This window comes from Salvelinus fontinalis, chromosome 31 (assembly GCF_029448725.1).
Source record: "Salvelinus fontinalis isolate EN_2023a chromosome 31, ASM2944872v1, whole genome shotgun sequence".
Classification (NCBI taxonomy): domain Eukaryota; kingdom Metazoa; phylum Chordata; class Actinopteri; order Salmoniformes; family Salmonidae; genus Salvelinus; species Salvelinus fontinalis.
Window position 1 is genome coordinate 47496681 of NC_074695.1, and position 25546 is coordinate 47522226.

Consider the following 25546-nt stretch of genomic DNA (forward strand, 5'->3'; position numbering starts at 1 on the left):
GCCACATCAAGCAGCATTAAGGGAAATGCTACAGAAAAGGAGGCTTGGAGTACAGTTGCCGGGCGCAACACACCAAAGGAAACGGTTCACCCTATCTTCATCTTGGAGAGAGAAATCCTTACAAGGGAGGAGGCCATGGCTAACCATAGCTAACCCCCTGATGGAAGAATAGCTCTACCATAGCATACAGGTAATCCACCCAAGCCACTTGAGGTTGGTACAGAGAGTGCACTCTGGCGTATCTATCTGAAGTGAAAAGGAGGCAAGGGCAACTCCTTATTGGAGGAATATCTGTCTGTGGAAAGCATGCACTGTTCAAGGAAAACAACCCTGTCAGTCTGAAGTCACGCATGGCCAATCAGAACTCAGTTCAAGTTACAATCAAAGAGCTCCCTGAATCAGCAGATGACAGTGTTGTGACAGAGTTTCTGACCAAAGCAGGTTACAAGACTGGGGAAAGTTATGAAACGCATGATCCGATGCAAGAACCAACTCACTAACTGTTCAAATGGAGACCGCTTTGTTTACATTGAACCAGTGTCCCCCAAACCCATACCGCGCTCTGCAAAGATGGGTCCACACTGGGTCAAAATATTATTCTATGGATCGTGCAATGGACAGTGTCAAGACGAGCCGGAACAAAAGCCTGCACTGAGCCCAAAATGCATTCCAGCCACTGAAGAGAACTTTAATTACATAGAGGAGATGTATAGTATAGCTAGTCTGTGCTGGATGACAACGCCCTGCCTCAAAGTGGAACAGCGCTATCAGAAACACCAGCAGAATCTGGAGAAATTCAGAGTGAAACTGAAGATCGGGCCACTTCTACACCGAAGAATAAGGGGGATGAGCCTGGAGAAAACAGTGTGCCAGACCCAACTATACATTCTAATGAGCAGAGAAAGAAGAAGAAGTGAAGAGGAAAAAAATGGAAGTGACAAAAGCACAGTAAAACAAGACGAAAGGCAAGACCGAAGATGGTAAGATGAACAGAAGGCGATGCAACTCTCTTGGGAGGGCAAAAGAAGGGAATCCATCCTTTCATTCTCTTATTCCCTCTGTGCTCTGTCCCTCTGTTCTCTACAGGCAAGTAAGAGACCTAGGGAAAGACTCACAAAGTTTAGTCTGGAACAGAAGGCAAAGAAAGAAAATGATGATGATGATGATGAACAGGACCAAAGTCCCCAGATCACAAGTGAAGAACACAAAAAGTCCACCCAGGAAGTATACGGGTGATAGAACCATCATGGACAATGTGTGATGTAAATACTACCTGAGTTAGATGATCCCTAATTCACTGGGCACACCATGTCATTTCAACGTGGAAATGTGGGTAATATTTGGGTAAGACGTTGAGCAATAAGATTTCACTGTGCGTCATCTAGTACCATAACCAAATGACCTCGATTGCAGTTCGGATTACATTACAAGTACATAGTGTAAATGATCAATGTTGTTTGAGATTCTGCACAGGTTATTATAGCGATTGTGAAGATCTCCACAGACCTGTGATGACCTTTGCATGCTATCTTGAACATGCACACTATCTATAATTACATAAGACATTTATAGTTACAGTAGGCTAACCTCAATGTGGCCAAGGATCTGTTACTTATTTGAAGGTAGAATAAATACTGTTACATTAGCCTTATTGCTATATACTGTATTACAAAAGTAAATGGAACTATCCAGGCAGAAGGTACATATTCTTCAAATGTTAATATTTGGTTGCCAAATGCATTTCAATATCCAGTTTGTCTACAAATTAATAATTTGTTGGATTCACGTCTCCATGTCAACCAAAAATCTAGGTTAAAGAATTGTCACTAGAGCCATGCGCTGAAAATCCTGGACACACCCTGTACAATGTACTGAGCTTTGAACACTTGGTCTGATTTTTCAATTGTGAACCTCGTCTTCAAGTGTCTCTCAATGGTCTGTCCCCTGAACCCCCTGACCAAACGGATGCAGAAGCTGCACATGCCTGGAGTGTCCACCAGCGAAAACTGCACGGTCTTTCTACTGCATCGTTTCCCAACAGGCTGCTACTGCTTCAGCAGCGCAGTCATGTATGACCTGCTGTGTGTTATCCAACAGACCCACTAAGACTGTTGTATGTCCAAGTTGTATATATTAGTGCTATGAGATTTGCTTAGGTGCATCTAATTGAAGGCTGGCATTGTGGATATAATTATGATAATGTACAGATGGGATATTTTTTATTGATTACGTATTTCTTTCCTTTTGTTTTCATTAGTCTATTTAGGGACGGGTGTCGGAAATTTGCTTGAGCTAGACACACTAGTGCAATGCATCGGACGATTGACACGATGAACAAACAGTGTGTTTGTCCCCCATTCAAATAAACAAAACTATTATTGTGTGAAACTGAATGTCCTTGATGTGTACCCTCACCACCGGTGCTCACGTCATCACAGGTTACAGAAACTCACTTCATCATTCTCCATGTCAGCAGCAGTAGTTGGTTAAAGTATGTGATATCTTTGGGCACTAACTATACAGCGATAGGTTTGATAAATTCCCCGCTGAAGGTGAAATGTGTACTTAAATCAGAGCAAGATTCAGAATGTATCATCCAAAGGGTCCCAGAGATATCATGAAGTGTTGTTTTGTTAGATAAAATCCTTTTTCATATCCTAAAAAGGTCCATATGGCATGCACGATCGATTTTGTATTTCCACTCGTTCAATTTGCGAAGGAAGGAATCTGAAAATCTCACCCTAAACGTTGTTTCAAACGAGTCAAATCACGTTCGTATGTATTCCTCAGAGATCCTAGAAGGTAACAAGACTTTACTATATCATTAGGGGTGTAGTATGTCCTATAGGACAACATATTTGGTCAGAGCGATGCCTTCATGGCATGCCGATGACACGGGCAGTCATCTCTTGAACAACTATCTTTGTCAAATAAGCACCAATCGGGGTCAAACAAAGCTAGCTAGATAGCCAATAAGCTGGGCTTTACAGGAGTATCCAGAAACCATGTATATGTCGTAAAATGTAGCTACTAACCTTGTACGACAGCATGCCTTTTCATTTTGGACAAAAATTATAAGGATATTTAGAGTTTTGAAAACTGGTTGTTTAGCAAATGTTGAACTTATATGGCTACAAATACTTGGGAAGCTAAATCAAAGTCCAAGTATACAGATTTGACAATATTCTTACATAAAAATGTAATATGAATGCGAATAGCTCCTTCACGATTTTCCCAAATGTACCTAGGAACTTCAGTCTTGAAGTTCACTCATACTTCAAGTTATCCATCAAACTTTGCACATACACTGCTGCCATCTTGTGGACACTATCGGAATTACAACCAGAGTGATGGCTAGAACTTTGCCCTTTCTCTTGCATTTCAAAGATGGTGGTAGAAAAATACACGTTTTTTTCTTCTTTTCTACCAGATCTATTGTGTTATTCTACTACATTCAATTCACATTTCCACAAACTTCAAAGTGTTTCCTTTCAAATGGTACCAAGAATATGCATATTCTTGCTTCAGTTCCTTAGCTACAGGCAGTTAGATTTGGGTATGTCATTTGGGCAAACATTTTAAAAAAGGAGGCTATCCCTAAACATCCCACCTTTCATGTGTCCAGAGTCAAACCCATGTCTCACAGCCCTTTGTCTACTGTTTCCGGGCCCACCCTCTATACCCTGTTTCATCGACGGCCACACGGTGAGGCGTCTCCTGAAGGATCAACGTCTGGGCAGGGGGTTCTAGTACCTGGTTGACTGGGAGCGTTATGGCCCGGAGGAGAGGTGCTGGGTCCCCGCTAGGGACATCCTGGACCCAGGCCTCGTCGTGTATTTTCAACGTCGACACCCCGTTCAACCAGGTGTACACCCAGGTAGGACACCAGGTGACGCCCCTAGAGGGGGGGGGGGTACTGTCACACCCTGATCTGTTTCACCTGTCTGTGTGCTTGTTTCCACCCCCCTCCAGGTGTCGCCCATCTTCCCCATTTTCCCCTGTATATTTATACCTGTTTTGTTTGTATGTTGCCTATTATTGGTTGGTTCAACATAATTTAATTGAAATGGTGTGGAAACAACGTTAATTCAACCAATGTACGTCATCACACCTCCTTATTAATTCAGATAGCCTTTTATTCAATTAAAACAAAGATTTAAGCATTGATTTACTAAATAGACAGTGTCATACTTAGATCCTGCTATAGTTTTAAAGCATGTTATTGTTTTATTATTAAACAACTGGTTTGTGAACCCCTTCAGACTGACAGTGAACCAGTATTACTCAAATATCCCCAATGACTCACATTCCATTCTCAGTATGCCAACTGAAGCGTAGTCAGCACGTCCACTGGAGTCAACGGTAGACTGTATGCAAAGCATCTGGAACCTTATAGGGTGACTTGGGGGGGGGGGGGGGGGATTACCCCCTTTCTGAAAGAAAAAATCAAGGTTAGGTAAGATTTACAGTACATATGGGCTATCCTTAGGCAAACACATTATGAAGGGAAACAAAAAAACTGTTGTTCAATAAAAACAAAGTTTCGAATGGGGGTGCGTTTTGCTAAAATCCATTATATGTTTTTAGTCATGAGTAATTAACCCCTAAAAGCTGAAGCCTAGGTAAATTATTTTACTTAAATCAAATCGAAACAAAATTACATTGCACATCTCAATATTAATATTGAGTAAATGTAAATGTAAATGTAATGAGGTCTTGATGTATAGACTCTTTTTTCATTTTCTATCCAAATCATTCTATATATATTTTTTTTATCTTAAAGTAGTATAATTAACTGATCTTTAGGTTCCCTTTGTGTGTGTATATCTAACATTTATAGATCTAACATCATTCGACTAAATTACAAAATATTAGATCAATGTACCTCAATCGTTTTGTTTGGAGTGACTTAAGTTGAGACCGATGCAAATTGTAGCTGAGCAAGACTAGTGGCATTTATGGAAAGTGTTTTAAAAAATTGGGACATAGATAAAGTGGTTTCTGTGAGAATTACAGGAGGGGGCTGCTTAACCCTGGGGGTTGTTTATCCCCAAGCCACCCTACCATAAGACAATTGTTCTACCCAGAGAAGTAAGTAATGTTTGCAATTATATGCAGCAAACAGGGGCAGATCAGTTGTCATTGAAGGTTTAAATGAACTGTATTATGTGTTTAATGACTTTACCCCATGTACTTTGAAATGCTATTTTGTACATTAGTAAAAATATGTTATTTTGTAAATGTCCTTGATATTTATCCTTTTTGCTTTCTACAGACACTTTATGTGTATACTGTATTGGTAACGGAACAGATCTGAGAGAGCACGTGCCCTTGATTCGCCTATGGGAATGACGCCTCTGTAAATCAGAACCACAACCACTGGACTGTCATGGGTTACTAAAAAAGCGAAATTGCATTGATCATGGAAATCTAACTGGCAACTCCATGCAGCACAATTGAGCCACCTTTCCAGGTGAACATACCTCCTCCCTCTGTCGTCCTCCTGACTGTCACACACTCGCCATTCACACTGTTATTTCCAGGAGATTGGATTGAAGTGCCACAGAGCATCCGCGGGACTAGCTAACTAACTTTTGATTTACCTGAAACAACAGGTGCATGTTGACACAACAATGTGAAATTGTAATATGAATGAATTGCAGTGCATCAATATGCCTATACACACATGTATTAGTTAGTCCTGTGCGTGAGAAATGTATCTTATGTACAAAAATGTACCATGTTAAATTTTTTAATTGATGACAATGAAGAAATCACTGAGAAACACTGTGCCTTTGGAGGACTGCCAGTAAACGTCGGGATGTGACGAGTATGTGATTTTTTTGCCTCTAGATAATGATGTGGGAATCCGTGTGATCAGCGCAACCAGCTCCACTTCCGGACTCTTCGGGACAAAGCGCAGAAAAAGGAAGCGCGGACCTGAAGGCAGAAGCGCTGTCAGGGTGCTGCAGAGCCAATGGCTCGCCTGTTCCTTTGGGTTCATGTTGTCCTACTCTTACTGCTGCAGCTACGGTCCCCGTCGGCAGGTACGCTACGGTCCCCGTCGGCAGGTACGCTGGAGATGACACACGGTGCACATCGTGTATTGACATTAGGCCTCTTAGGTTTCCTTAAAGTGTTAATCGAGTGTGTTTCAAATAATTTCAATTCTAAAGATAATATTCTAAAGATAATAATATTAAGTATTGTAATTAGGTTGTAAATACTGATAAGGTATGGATAGCTATTGCACACACTTATGATTGTATAGATATATATATTGTTATTTGTTTGTGTGCATGCTTGTGTGGCTTTCTTTACCACATGCAAATTAATATTGGGTGTGTGTGTGTGGGGCACATGCAAAAACCCAACCACACAGACAAGCTTTAGTTCACTTGCACACACCATGCACAGTAATTTGTCTTATGTAGTCAGAGAGAAAACATCACAATGAACCTTAACCTGCATTAACCAAATTCCTGATCTCGTCTTTATTTAACTAGGCAAGTCAATTAACAACAAATTCTTATTTACAATGACAGCCTATCCCTGCCAAACCAGGCCAGCGCTGGGCCAATTGTGCACCACCCTATGGGACTCCCAATCACAGCCAGATGTGATTCAGCCTGGATTTGAACCAGGGACTGTGGTGACACAGTGCCTTAATCCGCTGCGCCACTCAGGAGCCCAGTCCGGTGTATGTGCATTAAGTCAACACTGGTTGGATGCTTGATCCGTTTGAGTGAACAGATGAATGTTTTGATTGACATGCTGTAGCTCAGTCTGTACTGTAGAACAGAGTTTACCAAACTCTATCCTGCCTGGTCTGTTTGTAGGAAATCAATCTCTCTGTGCTCTCTCCTTAGGGCCTGACTGACTGCAGTGTAAAAGGTGAGATCATCCAAAGAAAGCACAATACATATAGTGCATTATAAGCCAAATTACACTGAGCAAAAATATAAATGCAACATGTAAAGTGTTGGTCCCATGTTTCATGGGCTGAAATACAAAATCCCAGAAATGTTCATATGCACAAAAAACACATTTCTCCAAAATGTGTTTACATCCCTTTAAATTTTGCATTTCTCCTTTGCCAAGATAATCCATCCACCTGACAGGTGTGGCATATCAAGAAGCTGATTAAACAGCATGATCATTACACAGGTGCACCTTGTGCTGGGGACAATAAAAGGCCACTTTAAAATGCTGAATGCAGGAATGTAATATTGGGGGTGGGGGTGCTGAGGAGTCTTTCTATCTGTAATAAAACCCTTTTGCGGGGAATGCATTCTTATTGGCTGGGCCTGGCTCCCCAGTGGTTAGATTAGGTCCTAATACATGTATTTCAATTGACTGATTTCCTTTATATGAACTGTAACTCAGTAAAATATTTTAAATTGTGATAAGTTATCGCTCTCAGATGTTGCCCTTCCTGCCATGAAAGGTCCAGTGAATGTTAGGTGGTTGGAGCTTAGAGCGTTTCTGTGTTGCACCAACAGACATGACTGCAAACCCTGCCTGCAAGTCCAGGTCTTATTCACGATCAAAGGCAGCATTTAGCTGCAGCAAACTCTCTCTCGTCCAAGACACTGTGATTTGTCCAGTGAACCCTTGACACATTGTGGGCGGCAACAAGCCTGCCCAGGGAGACTACACTGTGATGCATTATTCCTCAGTCCTTAACCATAACACTACCACTACATCTAACAGGACTAACGTTAACTCCAACAGGACGTCACTGTGCCTGGGACTTTTGTGCGTCTGCTGTTCTCAGCACATGACATGGTGTTGCTGTTTCTGCAGTCCCAGATCAGCATGAGGACCAGGAAGTGTCTGCTGACCACAGTGACAAAGATTACAACTCTAAGCAGAAGGAAGTGGGTGAACGGAATGCCCTAGGGATGCCACCTAGCCCAAAAGGTAAGAAACACACACACATTAATTGGGGGAACCGTATACGGTCAAGTAAAATAAATGATTGTCTCGCTGTGTTTGCAAACTTCCTATTAACTGAATGTCTTTCAACCTTTTGACTGTGTTTTGCACTTTCTCATGGTAAAGTACAATTCTTGCTCTGCTGTCTCTCCTACTGGATGTGTTCCAGAAGCTTCTGTAACACTGTTACAGCTACCCACGCATCATAGATTGCTGCAAGAAAGTGACATTTACATTGAACCATTCAGCTCTGGGGGACCAGAACTCTCCTGAAGTAAATTCCCTCTATCACCTGTCATTGAACTGTTGTCTATAAAAAATATGATGGCTATTTGGGGGAACTTTAGAGTTGTTTAGTGGACCGCACATATCGCCCAATATGTAATAGTTTATGTTTGATTCCTGCAGATGTGGCTTTCCTTATTGCTGGCGCCAGTACCATATGGCAGTCAAGGTCTATACATTATCTACCTCAGGGACCACCACAATCCCCTATTTTACAAAACGCCATGAATATATACATCATACATTTCTACCACAACTGTACTCTAGGCTATGCATTTTATTCATCAGCTCATGTAATTTGATGACAACACTCTCCCCTTTTCTGTCTCAAAGGTTGTTCCCCAAACCTAGGTGTTGTGAACGAATGCGATGGCGAGTCACTATCAGTTTTAAATTGCAATCATTTCCATTAGTGCACTGTTCTCTACACCCGCACAGAGCCTGCTTTAGTTTTATGCCACCATTTAAACCGCTGATTGACTGACATCTGACTGATTCATGTCTCAGTGCCCAGGCTCCAAGCCGTGATTGATGAGAAGAGGTGTGGCTGTGCTCCAATTAAACAGTTCTAACAAAACACTGACCATGAGGATGAGTCGGATGCACAACCACAAACACACCGGGTGGACGGCCACTTCTCCGCGGACATTGGGTAATGCCAACCGTGTGAAAAGTCGACTTAACCCATTACCTTTAATAGTGTGTGTAATAATATATGCCATTTAGCAGACTCTTTTTTTTCCAAAGGGAAAGGGGGACCTAGTCAGTTGTACAACTGAATGCATTCAACTGAAATGTGTCTTCCGTATTTTAAAAAGCGACTCCCAGTAGTGCATGCATACATTTTCGTATGGGTGGTCCAAGCAGGAATCAAACCCTTGACCTTGGCATTGCTAAACCACAGAGGAATATCTGGTGTTTTCTGATGACTAACAGTGTGTTTGTCTGACACTGTACTGCTTATGTTGTCTAGATGAAAGTACAGGGGATGGATACAAAGCTGGGTCCCTTCATATGTCCATTTGCAAGTACGAATTTCACCCCTGAGGGTCAATTGATCTATAATGATTGATTATCTGGTCACCTCAAATTACTGTCACCCTTGATAAAGATGTAAAAAAATATATATAGAACAATATAAATATTGAGCTATATTATATGTTCACATTTTATGTGTGCTTGAGGTCATTGTCTTGCTGAAACCACAAGTTCTTCCTGGTAGAGGCTAAATGTTCTGGTACTTGGTAGACTTCATGATGCCGTTGACCTTAACAAAGGCCCCATGACCAGTGGAAGCAAAATAGCCCCATAACATCAAAGATCCACCACTATATTTTACTGTAGGTATGAGTTTATTTTTGGCATTTGCATCCTTTGTCGACGAAAAACCCGACGCTGGTTTGCGTGGTTAAAGACCCCTATTTTCATCTCATCTGATCATAGCACCCGGATCCAATCCAAGTGCCAATGTCATTTCGCAAACTCCAGGCATTTACATACGTTGGTTGCTCTCAATAAAGGATATTTTCTGGCAACCCTGGAGACTTGGTGACCCCCAAGATGCGACCAAATTCTGTAATTCTCCAACTGTTGCCTTCAATTTTCCGTTGCCTCCCAAACCATCTTCCTCACTGTGCGTGTGGACAAGATACACTTACCGGCAAGTTTATCACTGTTCAAGTGGTTATACACTTTATAATACTTGCCCTAATAGTGGTATAATTAAACAATAAGCCAAGGGGGTGTGCTATATGGCCAATATACCACGGCTAAACACTGTTCTTATGCCCGACACAATGCAGAAGGCCTGGATACAGCCCTTAGCCGTGGTATATTGGCAATATATCATAAACTCCCAAGTGCCTTATTGCTTAATTATTGTTTTAGTAATATTTTGGTACCCATTGCCTGATTTTTATGAAGGTCAACAACCATTTGTGTCTTTTTGTTTGAGGTCTTTACCTTTCCCCATGGTGATGGATGACAAATGGATTTTGGGTGTGTTACTTAATTTTTATGCCCCAGTGAAACAGGAAGGCCATGGAAGGCCACATTACAGTTCCTTAAGCTGAGACGACCTTTACAAAGTAGAATGTTCATGCAGACTTACATTTTTTGTTTCAATCTTTAGGGGTGCCAATCATTTTGGCACTTCTTTTTTTTTTTGGGGGGGGGGGGGGGGGTATTACTTTCTAAACAACGTGCAATTGTATTATTATAAAATCATTTATTTTCCCAATTTTTTTGCATACAGTATATCTTAGAATTTGTATTAGTTCATTTATATAGTATTTTTGTTGCTCATCTTTATCAAGGGTTCCAATACATTTGGAGGTACACCATGACAGCGCAATGCACAAGGGGTGGAACAGTGGCAAAGGTACCCACAGGACAAACAGAATAATATTAGTCTGAGGAGAGATTAAATAGCATTAATACAACAAAAATAATTCTAAACACACCTTTACTTTACAATTAATTAATTCAACTGACAAATTAACCATATTATATATCAGTGTTCGATAGTATAGACCAGGTTAGCTCATTGGTTAATCTCTGTCTCTCTAACACGCAGCGTAGAGATTAGTGCTCTATTAGCTAGAAGGATATTTGGCAGAAATAATGGATACAGTCATGGATTATGAGGCATTGATCCCCAGCTCTAAACTGTATAATGAGATAGACTTCTCCTATAGCATCTAGGAACCGATGGAGTCTGACTCTCCTGATCGGGCTACTACTAATCTGTCTGGCAGTACTTGGGGCCTACGTTGTCCCCGGTGCTCAAAGGTTAGTGATGCAACTATATATTAATAATATTATTAGCTATCTCTGAAGTTATCTAATCACATCTACTGAAATTAATATATTACAACTAGCCTGGTTTCAAGCCTGAGATTTTTATTTCGAGTGTGTGAGGCAAATTTCTCAGATTGGCACTGAGGCTAGGACAGCACACACATCTCATCGTAATGACTTTTCCATAATTACGATGTGTGTCTGTCCACAGGATACCTGTGGAGATGGTTGAAAGACGATGACATAGGAGGTAATGATTTGCCCCTTCTATTCAGGGTCTCTAGTATGAGTCCAATTAAACACTTTCTTCATGTTTTAGAAAAATAAGCGCTCTCTCTCTCTTGATTTCCTTCCCTCTACCTCCCTTCCCTCTGTCCTTATTCTCCCTCTCCCTCCCTTTTCTCTACACACCTCTCCCCCTCTCTCAGGCGCAGTAGGCGGCAGCAATATCGTGTTGCTGTACCCTCCTGACAGCGATCAAGCTCTGCTGGGACTGGTGTGCCATTTGGGCTCGTTCCTGTCCTCTCTGGGCTTCAGTGTGTCTGTTGACCTGTGGAGTCAGGCTGAGCTCAGTGTCCTGGGACCTATTCCATGGCTCAACTCCCAGCTGGACTGCCTGCGAAGACAGGGGTCAAAGGTAGTGCTGGTGCTGACCCAGGCAGCCTGGGAGAGGGCAGAAGAGAGGGGCAGGAGGGGCTGGGAGAGGGACACTCTCCGGAGGAGTGGGTGTGAAGAGGATGGAGAGTCTGTGGAGGGCTGTCGTTCCCCATATTTGGATGTCTTCAGCGCTTCACTCACCTGCATTCTGTGGACTATCTGCAGGGCCGCGCCGGCGAACGCTTCACCCTGGTGCAGTTTAAGTCTCTGTCCCCCCAGCCTCCTGGTGGCCGGCCGCCCCCTGCCTGAGCTCTACAGGGGGCTGCCGCTCTTCAACCTCCCCTCCCAGAGCCTGGGCTTCCTGACTGAACTGGCTTTGGGGCGAGGTAGTGGGGCAGCCTCATTGGCACTGGCAGGGGGGCACAGGGCAGCCTCAAGGGTACTTGCTGGTGGGCTGAGAGGGTTTGCGGGGGTTCAGCAGTGGTGGAGGACCCCTGGGAGTCTGTGCCTCTGGAGCCGTGTCTCAGTACCCCACCGTCTAGTCCTGACACCAAGACCAACAGGATAGACTGGGTCTGAGAGGACATGAGAGGCTAGGAAGGAACCAGGGGCTTTTGCTACAGGACGGTAACTGTGACACTTATACAGTATACTATAATCAAATAGTGGACATAAGGACTTGCGGAGATGGTGGCATGCTGAAACTGTATCTCATCAAGCACTTGTAGAGCTACTGTCCAAAGTTGAGCATGACTTGTAAATATTGTAAATGATTCACTTTTGTGAATCACTTACAAGTGATTCACTTTTGTGCTCCTCAAACACTACTGTCAACCCCAGCTTGGTGCTCATCTCTGAACTGTAAATGTTTGACATTGTTGTACTCAACCATTATCTTCATTTCAAAATGTTATATGGTTAATTTGTAAAGTTTTTTTATTTTACTAAGTGATTTGTTAAGTTGTTGAACGCCATTGTTGGGGAGTAGTGAACTACATGTAGTTCAACTACTAACTAAATTACATTTTGTCATAGCTTGGCGGTAGTTTAACTAAATCTAAATATTGGTAGTGTTTTCAGTAGTTTATTACTTTATTATTAGCTAATTACTTGCTCAAATAATATGGGTGAAGTTGGCAAGAATTTCCTCACTTGAAATGTGTTTAATAGGCTAAATGACACTTTCTGTTAACATCTGACTCCAGAGTGATTTGTTCCTGCACATTTTAGTCTATTTCAGATTTAGATAGGATCAATTTTGACGAAGTAGCTTGGCTATAGTGAACTAGTTTTTCAAAATTACTTAACTAAAGCTAATTATTTGTTTTATTAAAGGTAGCTATCGTGTAGCTTAACTTCTTCCAGTGTGAAGTAATTGGTAGTTTGGTAAACTATGTTTTCAGAGTAGCTTCCCCAACACTGTTAAATTCTATTTTATACATTTGTGCATTATGTTGTGGTGCATTACTGTGACTGGGTGATCCATAATCAGTCATCGGTCTACAGTGGTTGTGACTAAATGGAGCACAACTACTGACGGAAGTAACTTTTCGTAGCAGGTTAGGAGAGCATTTTAGCTAAACCTAACCCTTTTCTTAAACTTAACCTAATTCTCCTAAACTGCTACATCAATTATCATAACCTGCTGCATAAATGTTCCTAATCTGTTACGAACAAGTTACTTCCGGCCGTAGTTGTATACCACCTAGTCAATACCGTCTACAGTGGTTTGAATCATGTTCGTGTATTTGTAAAAAAAAAAGTGTTAAATTTGCATTGATTCTAAATAACCATGAGTGATTTTTGTGTCTGCTAAATAGTCTCAGGACAAACGATCCGTTAATGTCGTTTAGGATCAAGGCACGCCCTCATTGGTACTCGGCGAGTAATGATTGGTTTAAAACTGAGGTCCCAGTGGGATTGGGCGGTATCCTGCCAGCTGCATCTCAACCAAAAAAAGAGGCAGTAAAAAGCTACTAGAACCCCTGCATCAGCACCGGTCGGGAAACTACCGTAGATAATAATACGGTGGCTGGTCAATGAATGGCATGGTTGAAGAACTAAACCGGTGAATGACCGTGTAATTGCATTACTGTGCTGAGGACGCTCCCAGTCTATTGCCTGCAAACTGCTGGTAGGATTCAGCGCAGCATCATTCTTTAGAAGCAGAAAATCTTTGTTGAAGCTAGGTGGCTAACATTAGCTATCCAGCTAGCTAAAAACCCCTTTAAAAAAGTGCATTAGTTAGCAGCTAGCTAGTTAGCATAGTACATTTTCTGTCCTGCAATGTACAGTAGGCATCATCTTATATTACTTGCACTGATCTGATGGGATTGAGGGTTATCGGATGTGACTGCGAACGGGACCTTGGCTAACGTTAACTAGCTAGAATGATGATGATCCTCTGGACCACAGCCTAGATGGTTCAGTCAGGACAACAACGTTAGTGAGCTCCGTACCTAGCTAAGAATTTAACTAGCTAGCTATGTTTTTGCTAAGCAGCAGAAGCGATGGAAAATAATCATCAATAATTAGGCTTATCCTTAACAGGATCCAACTGGATTTGGCAATACATAGCTATGATTAGAGATCACTAAAAACGTATAACTCATCCTCCTTTATTTTCACACACTATTTAATCCTGCTGCCCGTCATTGTACACAGCAGTTCTCAAAGTATGATAAATGACTAGGTTGGTTGAAAGACACAGTAACAAATCGTGACATAACCACTGTGATGAAGAAATATCGGACTGTGTATCAGTAGTTAGGGTCAACTACTTTGTACTGAATCTCCTCTGTCCTCCGTGGCTGAGTGGTAGGTAGTCCAAGCCATGTTGTGGTTGTGGCCCCTGCTCCCTGCCCTGGTACTCTTTTCTGTGTTGTCTGTGGTTCGAGTACAGACTGCACCATGCCAGACCTGCCGCAAGCTCACTGACAGCTTCATCAAGGTACAAGTTGTCTGTCTGTATGTCTCTCTCTTCCTGTACTCCCTCTTTTTGTTAGTTTGTCGGTCATATTGTGCGTTTTTGTATCTGTTGGTATCTCTGTTCTGCTTATTACTCATGTCTCTGTCAGTAGCTGCTATTTTACTCTCCTTGCTGTTCTGTTCTTTTCTTCACCTGATGGTCTTTGTTTTTTTGTTTTTTTTCCCCAGGGACTGGATAAAACATCCAATAAGAATTTTGGGGGTGGCAACACTGCTTGGGAGGAAGAAAATCTGGCTAAATATGCTCGCAGGTACTATGCCTATGTCTCTAGAATCTCTACGAATAAGCAGTCTTTAGGACCTACAGTCTAACATCTTTGTTCATGCAGAGGCAAGTCCACAAGTCCTACTAATCTCTGACAAGCCTTAGCATGTAGTTGAAAGGACAATGCACCATTATTGTCGCTATAAAGGCTTGAGTTTGATGCCTCTGACCTGAATCTGTTGTCCTTCTGATTTAAGCCAAGGCGGACAAGACAAGAGCTTAGTACCCCCTATGATCTTACACAGTATGATAGCCTCTCAAAATTGTGTGTGTGTGTGTGATACTCCTTGAGTGCATAATGGAGGATATGAGGGTCTAGTATTTGTTTTATCTGTGCTATGTTCGCTAGTGAAGTGTACTATATTACTCACTCTTCCCCTCCCTCTCATTCTCAGTGAAACCAGGTTGCTGGAGATAGTGGAGGCAGCGTGTGAGAAATCTGACTTTGACTGTAACAAACTGCTGGAGCAGATAGAGGACCAAGTGGAGACATGGTGGTTCCACCGGTATGTATGCCACAGCGTGTCTGTTTGTATCTGACTGTAAATGCGTTAAATGCAATACCAGTCAAAAGTCTGGACACTTAATCATTCAAGGGTTTTTCTTTATTTGTACTATTATATCTACACTGTAGAATAATAGTGAAGACATCAACTAGGAAATAACACATATGGAATCATGTAGTAACCAAAAGAGTGTTAAACAAATCAAAATATATTTTAGATTTTAGATTCTTCAAAGTAGCCACCCTTTACCTTGATGACCGCTTTGCACACTCTTGGCATTCTCTCAACCAGCTTCACCTGGAATGCTTTTCCAACAGTCTTGAAGGAGTTCCAACATATGCTGAGCACTTGTTGGCTGCTTTTCCTTCACTCTGCAGTCCAACTCCTCCCAAACCATCTCAATTGGGTTGAGGCCAGGTCATCTGATGCAGTATTATATCACTCTCCTTCTTGGTCAAATAGCCCTTACACAGCCTTGAGGTGTGTTGGGTCATTGTCCTGTTGAAAAAGAAGTGATAGTCCCACTAAATGCAAACCAGATGGGATGGCGTATCGCTGTAGAATGATTCACAGTCTCCTCTGAACAGTTGATGTTGAGATGTATCTGTCACTTGAAGAGATGTGTCTGTTACTTGAACTCTGTGAAGCATTTATTTGGGCTGCAATCTGAGATGCAGTTAACTCTAATGAACTTATCCTCTGCAGCAGACCTCTGGGTCTTCCTTTCCTGTGGCGGTCCTCATGAGAGACAGTTTCATCATAGCGATTGATGGTTTTCACTTGAAGAAACCTTTGAAAGTTCTTGAAATGTTCCATATTGACTGACCTTCATGTCTTAAAGTAATGATGGACTGTCGTTTCTCTTTGCTTATTTGAGCGTTTCTTGCCATAATATGGACTTGGTCTTTTACCAAATAGGGCTATCTTCTGTATACCACCCCTACCTTGTCGCAACACAACTGATTGGCTCAAACACATTAAGAGGGAAAGAAATTCCACAAATGAACTTTTAACAAGGCAAACCTGTTATTTGAAATCATGAAGCTGGTTGAGAGAATGCCAAGAGTGTGCAAATCTGTCATCAAGGTAAAGCGTGGCTACTTTGAAGAATCTACATTTTGATTTGTTTAACACTTTTTTTTGGTTACTTCATAGTTTTTAATGTCTTCACTATTATTCTACAATGTAGAAAATAGTAAAAAATTATGAATGAATGAATGAGTGAGTGTGTCCAAACTTTTGACTGGTACTGTATATACACTCCCCTCCATATGCATTTGGACAATGAAGGAACATTTTTATTTGGCTCTGTACTCCATTTTTTTTTTTTTTGAGAGCATTTTCATATCTGTTTTAGAAATCAAAGCACTTGATGTATCTAGTCCACACATTTGGACAAATTCACTTACGGCGTATTAAAGTAGTTAAAAGTTTAGGATTGGGTCCCATATTCCTTTGCACTCAATGACTATATTAAGCTTGTTGGATGGAGTTGCAGTTTGTTTTGGATTATATTTAGCCTAATAGGAACCTGAATGGTGAAACCTGAATCTATTGTGTCATTTTGGAGTCACTTTTATTGTAAATAAGAATGTATTTTTCATTTTTTTTAACTTCTACATTCATGTGGATGCTACCATGATTATGGATCATTATAAATTATGAGTGAGAAAGTTAGATGCTCAAAGATCATACCCCCTCAAAATGCAAACCTTCCGTTATTGGTAATAGTGAGAAGTTAGCATGTTTCTCACTCATCATTATTCCGGATTTTTCTTGGTCTTGGCATTATCAGGATTAGTTTAGAAATGTTCAGAAACATCTTATTTACTCAGAAAGAAATTACTGCTGTTATTTACCATTCAGTTCCTATTGGGCAAAACAACCCATAAATGCAACCAACAAGTTTGTTATCGCAAACTTGATGTAGTCATTGCGTGCTGGGAATATGGGACCAAATGGTAAACTTTTGACTACTTTAAGGGAATTTGTCCAAATACGTCTGACTAAATACACAAAGTGCTATCATGTCTAAATGGTAAAACAGATACGTATTAAAATACCCTCAAGTAAAGGGTGACATCTGTAATGTCGTCTCGTGAAACGTTTCATCTCAAATCCAAAATGCTGGAGTATAGTAACATTTTAAATTGTGGCTTCACTGTCCAAATATCTATGGAGGAGAGTGTATACAGTGCCGTGACAAAGTATTGCAAAGTCTCAAACGGCGTTCCAGACTTTCTACTTTTGAATGCAAGAGTGGGCCAAAATTCCCCCACAGCGATCTGAGAGACTGGTCGACAGCTACACGAAGCATTTGGTTGCAGTCATTGCAGCTAAAGGTAGCAAAACCAGTTATTGCGCGTAAGTGGGCAATTACTATTTCACACAGGGGAATTGGGCGTTGCATAACTTTGTTAATTAAATAAACAAAATAAGTATCACTTTTTTTTGTGTGTTATTTGTAAATTCCGGTTCCCTTTATCTAAATATTAGGTTTTGATAACATCATAAATAGAGAAAATCAGAAACCCGGGCAAATACTTTTTCACAGCACTGTAACTGTTCTGTGTCAATGTACGTACACACCTAAGCAGTATGTTATTCGTGTGTGTGTGCTTGTCCTTCCTCTCATCACTGGTCTTGTCACTGTCTCTCTCTGTGTGCGTAGGCAGCAAGAGGCTCCAGACCTATTTGAGTGGTTGTGTATAGAGGAGCTCCCGCTCTGCTGTCCCCCGGGACGTTTTGGACCAGACTGCAAAGGTACTGAACACACACACACACACACACACACACACACACACATACACAGTATTAACCATGTGTGTTGTTGTTGTGCTACAGAGTGTCTGTCTGGTCCTGGAGGGGTGTGTGGTGGTCTGGGCCGCTGTGAGGGAGAGGGCACGCGTCTGGGAGATGGAGAGTGCGTGTGTGACCCGGGGTACTTCGGTCAGCTGTGTCAGAGCTGTGCAGACGGCTATTACAGAGAGAAAACCTCCAATCACAGCACACCAGCCTGCGCAGGTACCCATTCAGAGACAGTTTGCCTGTCTGATCATCAACCAGACAGCCCGGCTTCTATATTATCAAGCAATCTCATGTAGAATGCTCACAAAACAATCATTTCTCCTCCGTGTGATGTCTGTAGCATGCTACCGCTCTTGTAAAAAGTGCTCGGGGCCAGAGAACTACAAATGTCTGGAATGCAAACCTGGGTGGCTCTTCCATGACAACAAGTGTGTTGGTGAGTATTTGGCTTTTGTGTGTGTTTTTGTTGAAGCGTAATGTCGTCCGTTGGTTTTTGTACTGTGCCTGTGTTTAACTCCTGCTGTGTGTGTTGTTTCCAGACAGTGACGAGTGTGGCACAGAGCTGGCTCGATGTTCCTCCAACACCTATTGCCACAACACAGATGGATCGTACGAGTGCAGAGGTACTGTTGGCTCTTCCTCTACTATCTGGTAGTAACAGAGTAATGACTAATACTGTTTGTTGTTGGTGGACCTGTGTGCTGACCCAGTTCTCTGTCCTCTCTTCTCTGTGCCAGGCTGTGACCAGGCATGTGTGGGCTGTATGGGCAGTGGTCCAGCCCGCTGTAAGAAATGTGCTCGGGGATACAAGCTCAGAGGAGCCAAATGTCTCGGTGAGGGAACCCAGCTGGGTCTTCGTTTACTGTCTGTCTGTGTGGCTCCCTTTACTATATGATTCGACTCAGGGGCGCAACGTTCACTGGGGACGGGGTGGACATGTCCCCCCACATTCTGAAATTGGATTTTTGTCCCCCCCAGTTTTATCATTGGAATGTGATACAAAACGAGGCAACGGAGTGCTTTAGGAACATGCGGACGCCTCCGAGTGGTCGGGTAGGCTGTTTGGAGTGTTTATCCGACTGAATAAAACAACTATGTCCCCCCCCCACTTCTAAAACCAAAGTTGCGTCCCTGATTCAGCCAATCAGATGAACCTTTTGTTAAAGCAGGCTGACTTTCTCACCTACTTTATTATATTATACACTCTTGTCATGGGGGTCACTCTGTCCAGCTTTTCTTTCTCTCCCTCCCAGATGTGGACGAGTGTAGTGAGCGGGCGATAGCATGTCCAGGGCTGAATGAGGCGTGTTTCAATGACGAGGGGTCCTTCCGCTGTGAATGTGCTGACGGCTTCATTCGTAGAGACAGCATCTGTGTGGAGAACCAGCCGCTGAGTAAGTGACACACGCATACACAAAACACGTGATAGTTATGTCTGCATGACCTCCACCCCACAGCATCACAGACATGGTATTTCTCTCTTCCTCGCGATCGCTCCACCAGGTGGTCCAGAGAAGGGTCTGTTTGATGACATGACTGACGACGAGGTCCTGGTCCTGCAGCAGATGTTCTTTGGCGTGGTCATCTGTGCCCTGGCAACGCTCGCCGCCAAGGGCGACATGGTCTTTACCGCCATCTTCATCGGGGGCGTGGCCGCCATGGCCGGATACTGGCTGTCGGAGAAGGGCGACCGCATGCTGGACGGCTTCCTAAAGGGACGCTAGCCTGTCAGGAGCTAGGGATACAGGAAAGAGGAAGGAACTCTTGAATGCAAGCCAATGAGGGCGACAAAGACTGAGGGGTGGGACGGCTACAGGAATGCTAGCCAATCAGGGATGTACTATACTACTTTGGGGGTGTTGGCTTGGGATGATTGTGGGTCTTCTGGATTGTTGTGGATTGTGACCCTTTAAGATGATAGAGGGAGATGAATAAGAGACCTTGGAGCTTAGTCAAATTAGAGAGCTCAATGGAGGAATGAATACAGAAGACCGGGTACTACTTGATCCAAGAACACTGAAAAGACACTAAGGACACTGGACTGTCTTTCTGCACTGATAAGGGAGACCAAAACACAAGCCTCTTGCCTCAACTCATGGGGTAGAAAAGGGAGGGAGTGCAGGTCGGATAAGACCACTACTGATTGTTATTATGCATTTGTATCATCCCAACCCTAACTTCTTAGCTACCCCTCTTACCTCATCAGTATTCTACTGTTCCATCATTTCACCTTATACCGAGGAACATAGGTGTTTCCCTGGTAATGGAAGGTGCTATGGGATGGTCAGTGGGGTGTTGAAGCACTAACGACTGCTGCTATAGTGGACATGAGAAATGTTTAGGAAAGGACAGATGTGTCCTGTCGCACCAGTGAAATTATGTCCAATGTTATAACACTTTATAATCGCGTCCCTATTAGGACTGTGTGTTTTTGCACAAGCTTATTCTTACTGTATGAATGCATGAGAAAGGCAATTACTGTATGTATTTATTATCCTGATAGGCATGAAAGACTGAGCTTTATAGAGCTGCTTGTTTCCCCCTTAAACTGTTCAACCGGGATACAAGGATCATCACTTCTGTGTCACCACCCCAAACCCTACTGCCTGAGCAGTGTGCATGAGATATCAAGAGTAAAAGGCAGCAGTCCTAGTGAAGATGTCACCCATTTTATTGGTTTGCAATAATTCATTTCTGAACATCTTTTTTTTCTCAAAAACCTTTTTCAGAATCTGATATGCGTGTGTGATCAGCACCAGGTAAAATGGGGTAATGTACAGTCATGGCCAAACGTTTTGAGAATGACACCAATATTAATTTTCAGTCTGCTGCCTCAGTTTATATGATGGCAATTTGCATATACTCCAGAATGTTATGAAGAGTGATCAGATGAATTGCAAAGTCCCTCTTTGCCATGCAAATGAGCTGAATCCCCCAAAAATATTTCCACTGAATTTCAGCCCTGCCACAAAAGGACCAGCTGACATCATGTCAGTGTTTCTCTCGTTAACACAGGTGTGAGTGTTGATGAGGACAAGGCTGGAGATCACTCTGCCATGCTGATTGAGTTCGAATAACAGACTGGAAGCTTCAAAAGGAGGGTGGTGCTTGGAATCATTGTTCTTCCTCTGTCAACCATGGTTACCTACAAGGAAACACATGCCGTCATCATTGCTTTGCACAAAAAGGGCTTCACAGGCAAGGATATTGCTGCCAGTAAGATAGCACCTAAATCAACCATTTATCAGATCATCAAGAACTTCAAGGAGAGCAGTTCAGTTGTTGTGAAGAAGGGCGCTCAAGAAAGTCCTCAAGAAGGACCGGCTCCTAAAGTTGATTCAGCTGCGGGATCTTGCTCAGGAATGGCAGCAGGCAGGTGTGAGTGCATCTGCACGCACAGTGAGGCGAAGACTTTTGGAGGATGGCCTGGTGTCAAGAAGGGCAGCAAAGAAGCCACTTCTCTCCAGGAAAAACATCAGGGACAGACTGATATTCTGCAAAAGGTACAGGGATTGGACTGCTGAGGACTGGGGTAAAGTAATTTTCTCTGATGAATCCCCTTTCCGATTGTTTGGGGCATCCGGAAAAAAACTTGTCCGAAGAAGACAAGGTGAGCGCTACCATCAGTCCTGTGTCATGCCTGCAGTAAAGTATCCTGAGACCATTCATGTGTGGGGTTGCTTCTCAGCCAAGGGAGTGGGCTCACTCAATTTTCCCTAAGAACACAGCCATGGATAAAGAATGGTACCAATACATCATCCGAGAGCAACTTCTCCCAACCATCCAGGAACAGTTTGGTGACGAACAATGCCTTTTCCAGCATGATGAAGCACCTTGCCATAAGGCAAAAGTCATAACGAAGTGGCTCGGGGAACAAAACATAAATATTTTGGGTCCATGGACAGGAAACTCCCCAGACCTTAATTAATCCCATTGAGAACTTGTGGTCAACCCTCAAGAGGCGGGTGGACAAACAAAAAAACACAAACTCCAAGCATTGATTTTGCAAGAATGGGCTGCCATCAGTCAGGATGTGGCCCGCCATCAGTCAGGATGTGGCCTATAAATTAATTGACAGCACACCAGGGTGGATTGCAGAGGTCTTGAAAAAGAAGGGTCAACACTGCAAATATTGTCTCTTTGCATCAACTTCATGTCATTGTCAATAAAAGCCTTTGACTCTTATGAAATGCTTGTAATTGTACTTCAGTATTCCATAGTAACATCTGACAAAACTATCTAAAGACACTGAAGCAGCAAACTTTGTCAAAATTAATATTTGTCATTCTCAAAACTTTTGGACACGACTGTACAATGCACAAGTGTATTTTATCAGAACTGTGTCAACATTTGCATCCACTCAATCATCCCAACACATTGTTCCACCCTCATCCTGAGTACCTACGAAAGCTAGTGCGCTTAGAATAAAACATTTATTCAAATGATATTTTTTCCATTTTCAATAATCAAAAAAAAAAAGTAAAATATTTAATCATGTCCTTAGGTTCCAGAACCAGTATGTGTGTTTATGTTAGGTCTAAGATTCCCAGCTGCACTTACTTGCATTATGACCATTATTTAAAAACATTTCTTCCGCCAGAGTGCTATTTTCTTTACCATATCCTTTCACCATTTTTATTTGACATGTTGAAATGAACTAAAAGCTCATTTAATTTGAACTACTGCTGCTCATTGCTGAAGACCTTACTAAAACACTGCTGTTGCATGTAGACGATAGATGAAAGCCATTCAAGGAAACCGCTGCGCCACTCAGGAGCTACTACCTCAGTGCTAGAGGCGTCACTACAGACCCTGGTTCGATTCCAGCCAGTATCACAACCGGCCGTGATTGGGAGTCCCATAGGGCGGCGCACAATTGGCCCAGCGTCGTTAGGGTTTGGCCGGGGTAGGCCGTCATTGTAAATAAGATTTTGTTCGTAACTGACTTGCCTAATTAAATAACCCTAACCCTAAAAATAGTGACGTCCCCTATAAAGCTAGCTATGGAAAAAGAGAATTTGTGAGCAGAGGTGTGTGCTTCTATTTCAGTGTGCCGCTCCAATTAATGGGGTTGTGGCGTAGCAGTTCTCTCTCCATCAGGGCCTCCTGAGAGCGAATCAGTGCCCTGTCCCTCCAGCTCTGCTCCATCAGCTACACCACACACAAAAGAGAAGAGTACGAGTTAAAAAAAAATATCACATTAGGACGAAGTCAGTGGAGGCTGCTGAGGGGAGGACAGCACGTAATAATGGCCGGAACAGAGCAAATGAAATGCCATCAAACACATGGAAATGCCATCAAACACATTCCGCTCCAGCCATTAGTACGTAGTGTGTGTGTGTTACAGGGTTCCCCAACTGGCGGCCCGCAGGTTTTATTTGGCCCTCCAAGTTGTCTGAAAAAATATATATATTAAACTTTTTATTGTTGGACAGACTGTAAAAACACCAGGAAATCAGCTCCAAGTGATTTTAATTTAAGAAATCTGTTCAAGTATTCCCACACATAAGAAACATGTGGATCGTATACAAATATAAGCAAGGTTTGAAATAATTGTTTTTGTCAAACATCTGTTTGGGCTTCTTGCAGTCTACAAATGATTTGAAATTATGTTTATATTTTACATTTTATTTGACACTTATCCAGAGCGACTTACATGAGCAATTAGGGTTAAGTGCCTTGCTGAAGGGCACATTCACAGATTTTTCACTTAGTCGGCTCTGGGATTCAAACCAGTGACCTTTGAATTACAGGCCCAACATTCTTAACCGCTAGGCTACCTGCCGACCCTGCCTGTTCCACCCCCCCCCGACCATCCACTAGTTGATGATCCCTGGTGTATTACCTTCTTGTTCTCATCTCTGTAGTGTCTCAACGCTCTGCTGTGCTGGATCCTCTGCTGTTTCTCATTGGACAGAGCCAAGCGATCCACTTCCTGTAAAAACTCAGCCTCCTCTGCCTTACTGGTCAACTTCAGCATCAGCCCCGCCCTCTTCTCCTCCATCTGCCTCTTCAGATGCTGACGTACCTCCGATCTGGAAAATCGAGAGATTTATAAATAATATGACAGAAGCCAGAATCTCACCTAGATATGGGAGGGAAATTAATAATTCAGACGAGGATTCTTTTACCTGTACTCCTCTCTTTCAGTGCAGGATCCGTAGAATGGCTTCCGCCACACCTGGTGATACCTAACAAAGCCCCAGAGAAAAAAGATTCATTGGCAGAAATGTGACATTTTCATATTATCGGTATTATGTAGTTTTCTCCAAAGTTTCACAAAACGCAGGAACAGACTGGCATCAGGGTTTATGTTTTACTCCTGGAATCACCTATAGTGCTCCGTTCTCTGCATAACCAGCACCCTCTGGTGGTTGTGGTGATGCACAGCAGGGGTTTCCAGGCTGACAGTCCGTCTATGGGCCAGAGGAGGATGGAGAGGGTCCAGTCTGGGGACAGACTGCCGACCAGATAGGAAGTTCACACAAAGGCCGGCAAAAAAAATTATAAAACACTTGAATTTGCTTTATCTTAGAGTCAATGCACACCTGGCTGACTGGCAGTGCTGCCGAGGCAGGCGAGATGAAGGGCAATGTCAGGGGAGTGACCATAAGGCAGCGACTTTGGCGGACAGGTGTGGATCGAGGAATAGACAGAGTTGTGGAATTCAAGCGAATAGCAGCTGTGGTAATGAAAAGAAGGATAAGAAACACTGAACGGTTTCAATAATCAAACGAGCAGTTCAAACTGATAGAAAACCATTCAATTAAAACGATTTAGAACGCCAAAGCTGTTTTCAAAGTTTTCTTACGAAGTTTCATTCCGTTAGACAGGGCTGTGCCTTGTGTTTCCCCAGCAGTGGAGTCCGGTCCTCGTGCGTTGAAAAACTTCTAAGGGGTCCGTCTTAACTTTCACACTAAGCTCTCTTCTCACTAATGTCACTGCCAAAACAGTCAAGTTATTTTTCATAGCAGTAAAGTTGAATTAATTACATGCAAACTACTTCCTTTTCAAATATTTACTTGAATGACTATGAAGACTTGGATTCAAATAGAACTAGTACAAACAAATGCACTCACTTGGGTGTTTTGCGGTGGCAACTGTTGCCCTGGGAATCAGGTTACTTGTGTGCAGACAGAGAATAAAGCTGGAGCCTAGCGTAGCTAAATGCACTGGTGCTCTCCTAAAGAAATGTATTAGCATGTGAAATAGGGCTGGGCGAGCTATTGTCCGAGCACGGCTACACAACTAGACAGATGGGAGACGATTCAATACACGCGAGAAAGGGTACACCAATCTCCGCTGGACAAAGGGGCCACGGTTCATCTGTTGCTTTTCCAGAGGCGCAACATCAAAGTCC

General features: G+C 42.7%; 2 protein-coding genes and 1 pseudogene across 3 annotated transcripts; 2 read left to right on the top strand and 1 right to left on the bottom strand.

The window, feature by feature from the left end:
• The first annotated feature begins 732 nt into the window (after positions 1–732).
• On the top strand, positions 733–13403 carry LOC129829328 (uncharacterized; annotated as a pseudogene).
• A 132-nt stretch (positions 13404–13535) lies between these two features.
• On the top strand, positions 13536–22376 carry LOC129830424 (protein disulfide isomerase Creld1-like). 2 transcript variants are annotated; one of them, XM_055893001.1, is made up of 11 exons: positions 13536–13753; positions 14441–14569; positions 14776–14858; positions 15268–15378; positions 18050–18141; positions 18223–18402; positions 18527–18622; positions 18726–18809; positions 18924–19019; positions 19440–19580; positions 19690–22376. In XM_055893001.1, exons 2-11 carry the CDS (start codon positions 14453–14455, stop codon positions 19908–19910), a joined length of 1221 nt encoding a protein of 406 aa, XP_055748976.1. In that variant the 5' UTR covers positions 13536–13753; positions 14441–14452; the 3' UTR covers positions 19911–22376. The 2 variants fall into 2 exon arrangements, with proteins under 2 accessions (XP_055748976.1, XP_055748977.1); XM_055893002.1 differs by having other exon boundaries at positions 14445–14569.
• On the bottom strand, positions 20840–25478 carry LOC129830425 (uncharacterized). Its single transcript, XM_055893003.1, has 6 exons — positions 24998–25478; positions 24735–24868; positions 24519–24646; positions 24318–24377; positions 24032–24221; positions 20840–23337 (listed from the first exon to the last, which is right to left on the bottom strand). Exons 1-6 carry the CDS (start codon positions 25005–25007, stop codon positions 23227–23229), a joined length of 633 nt encoding a protein of 210 aa, XP_055748978.1. The 5' UTR covers positions 25008–25478; the 3' UTR covers positions 20840–23226.
• Between the last annotated feature and the right edge of the window lie 68 nt (positions 25479–25546).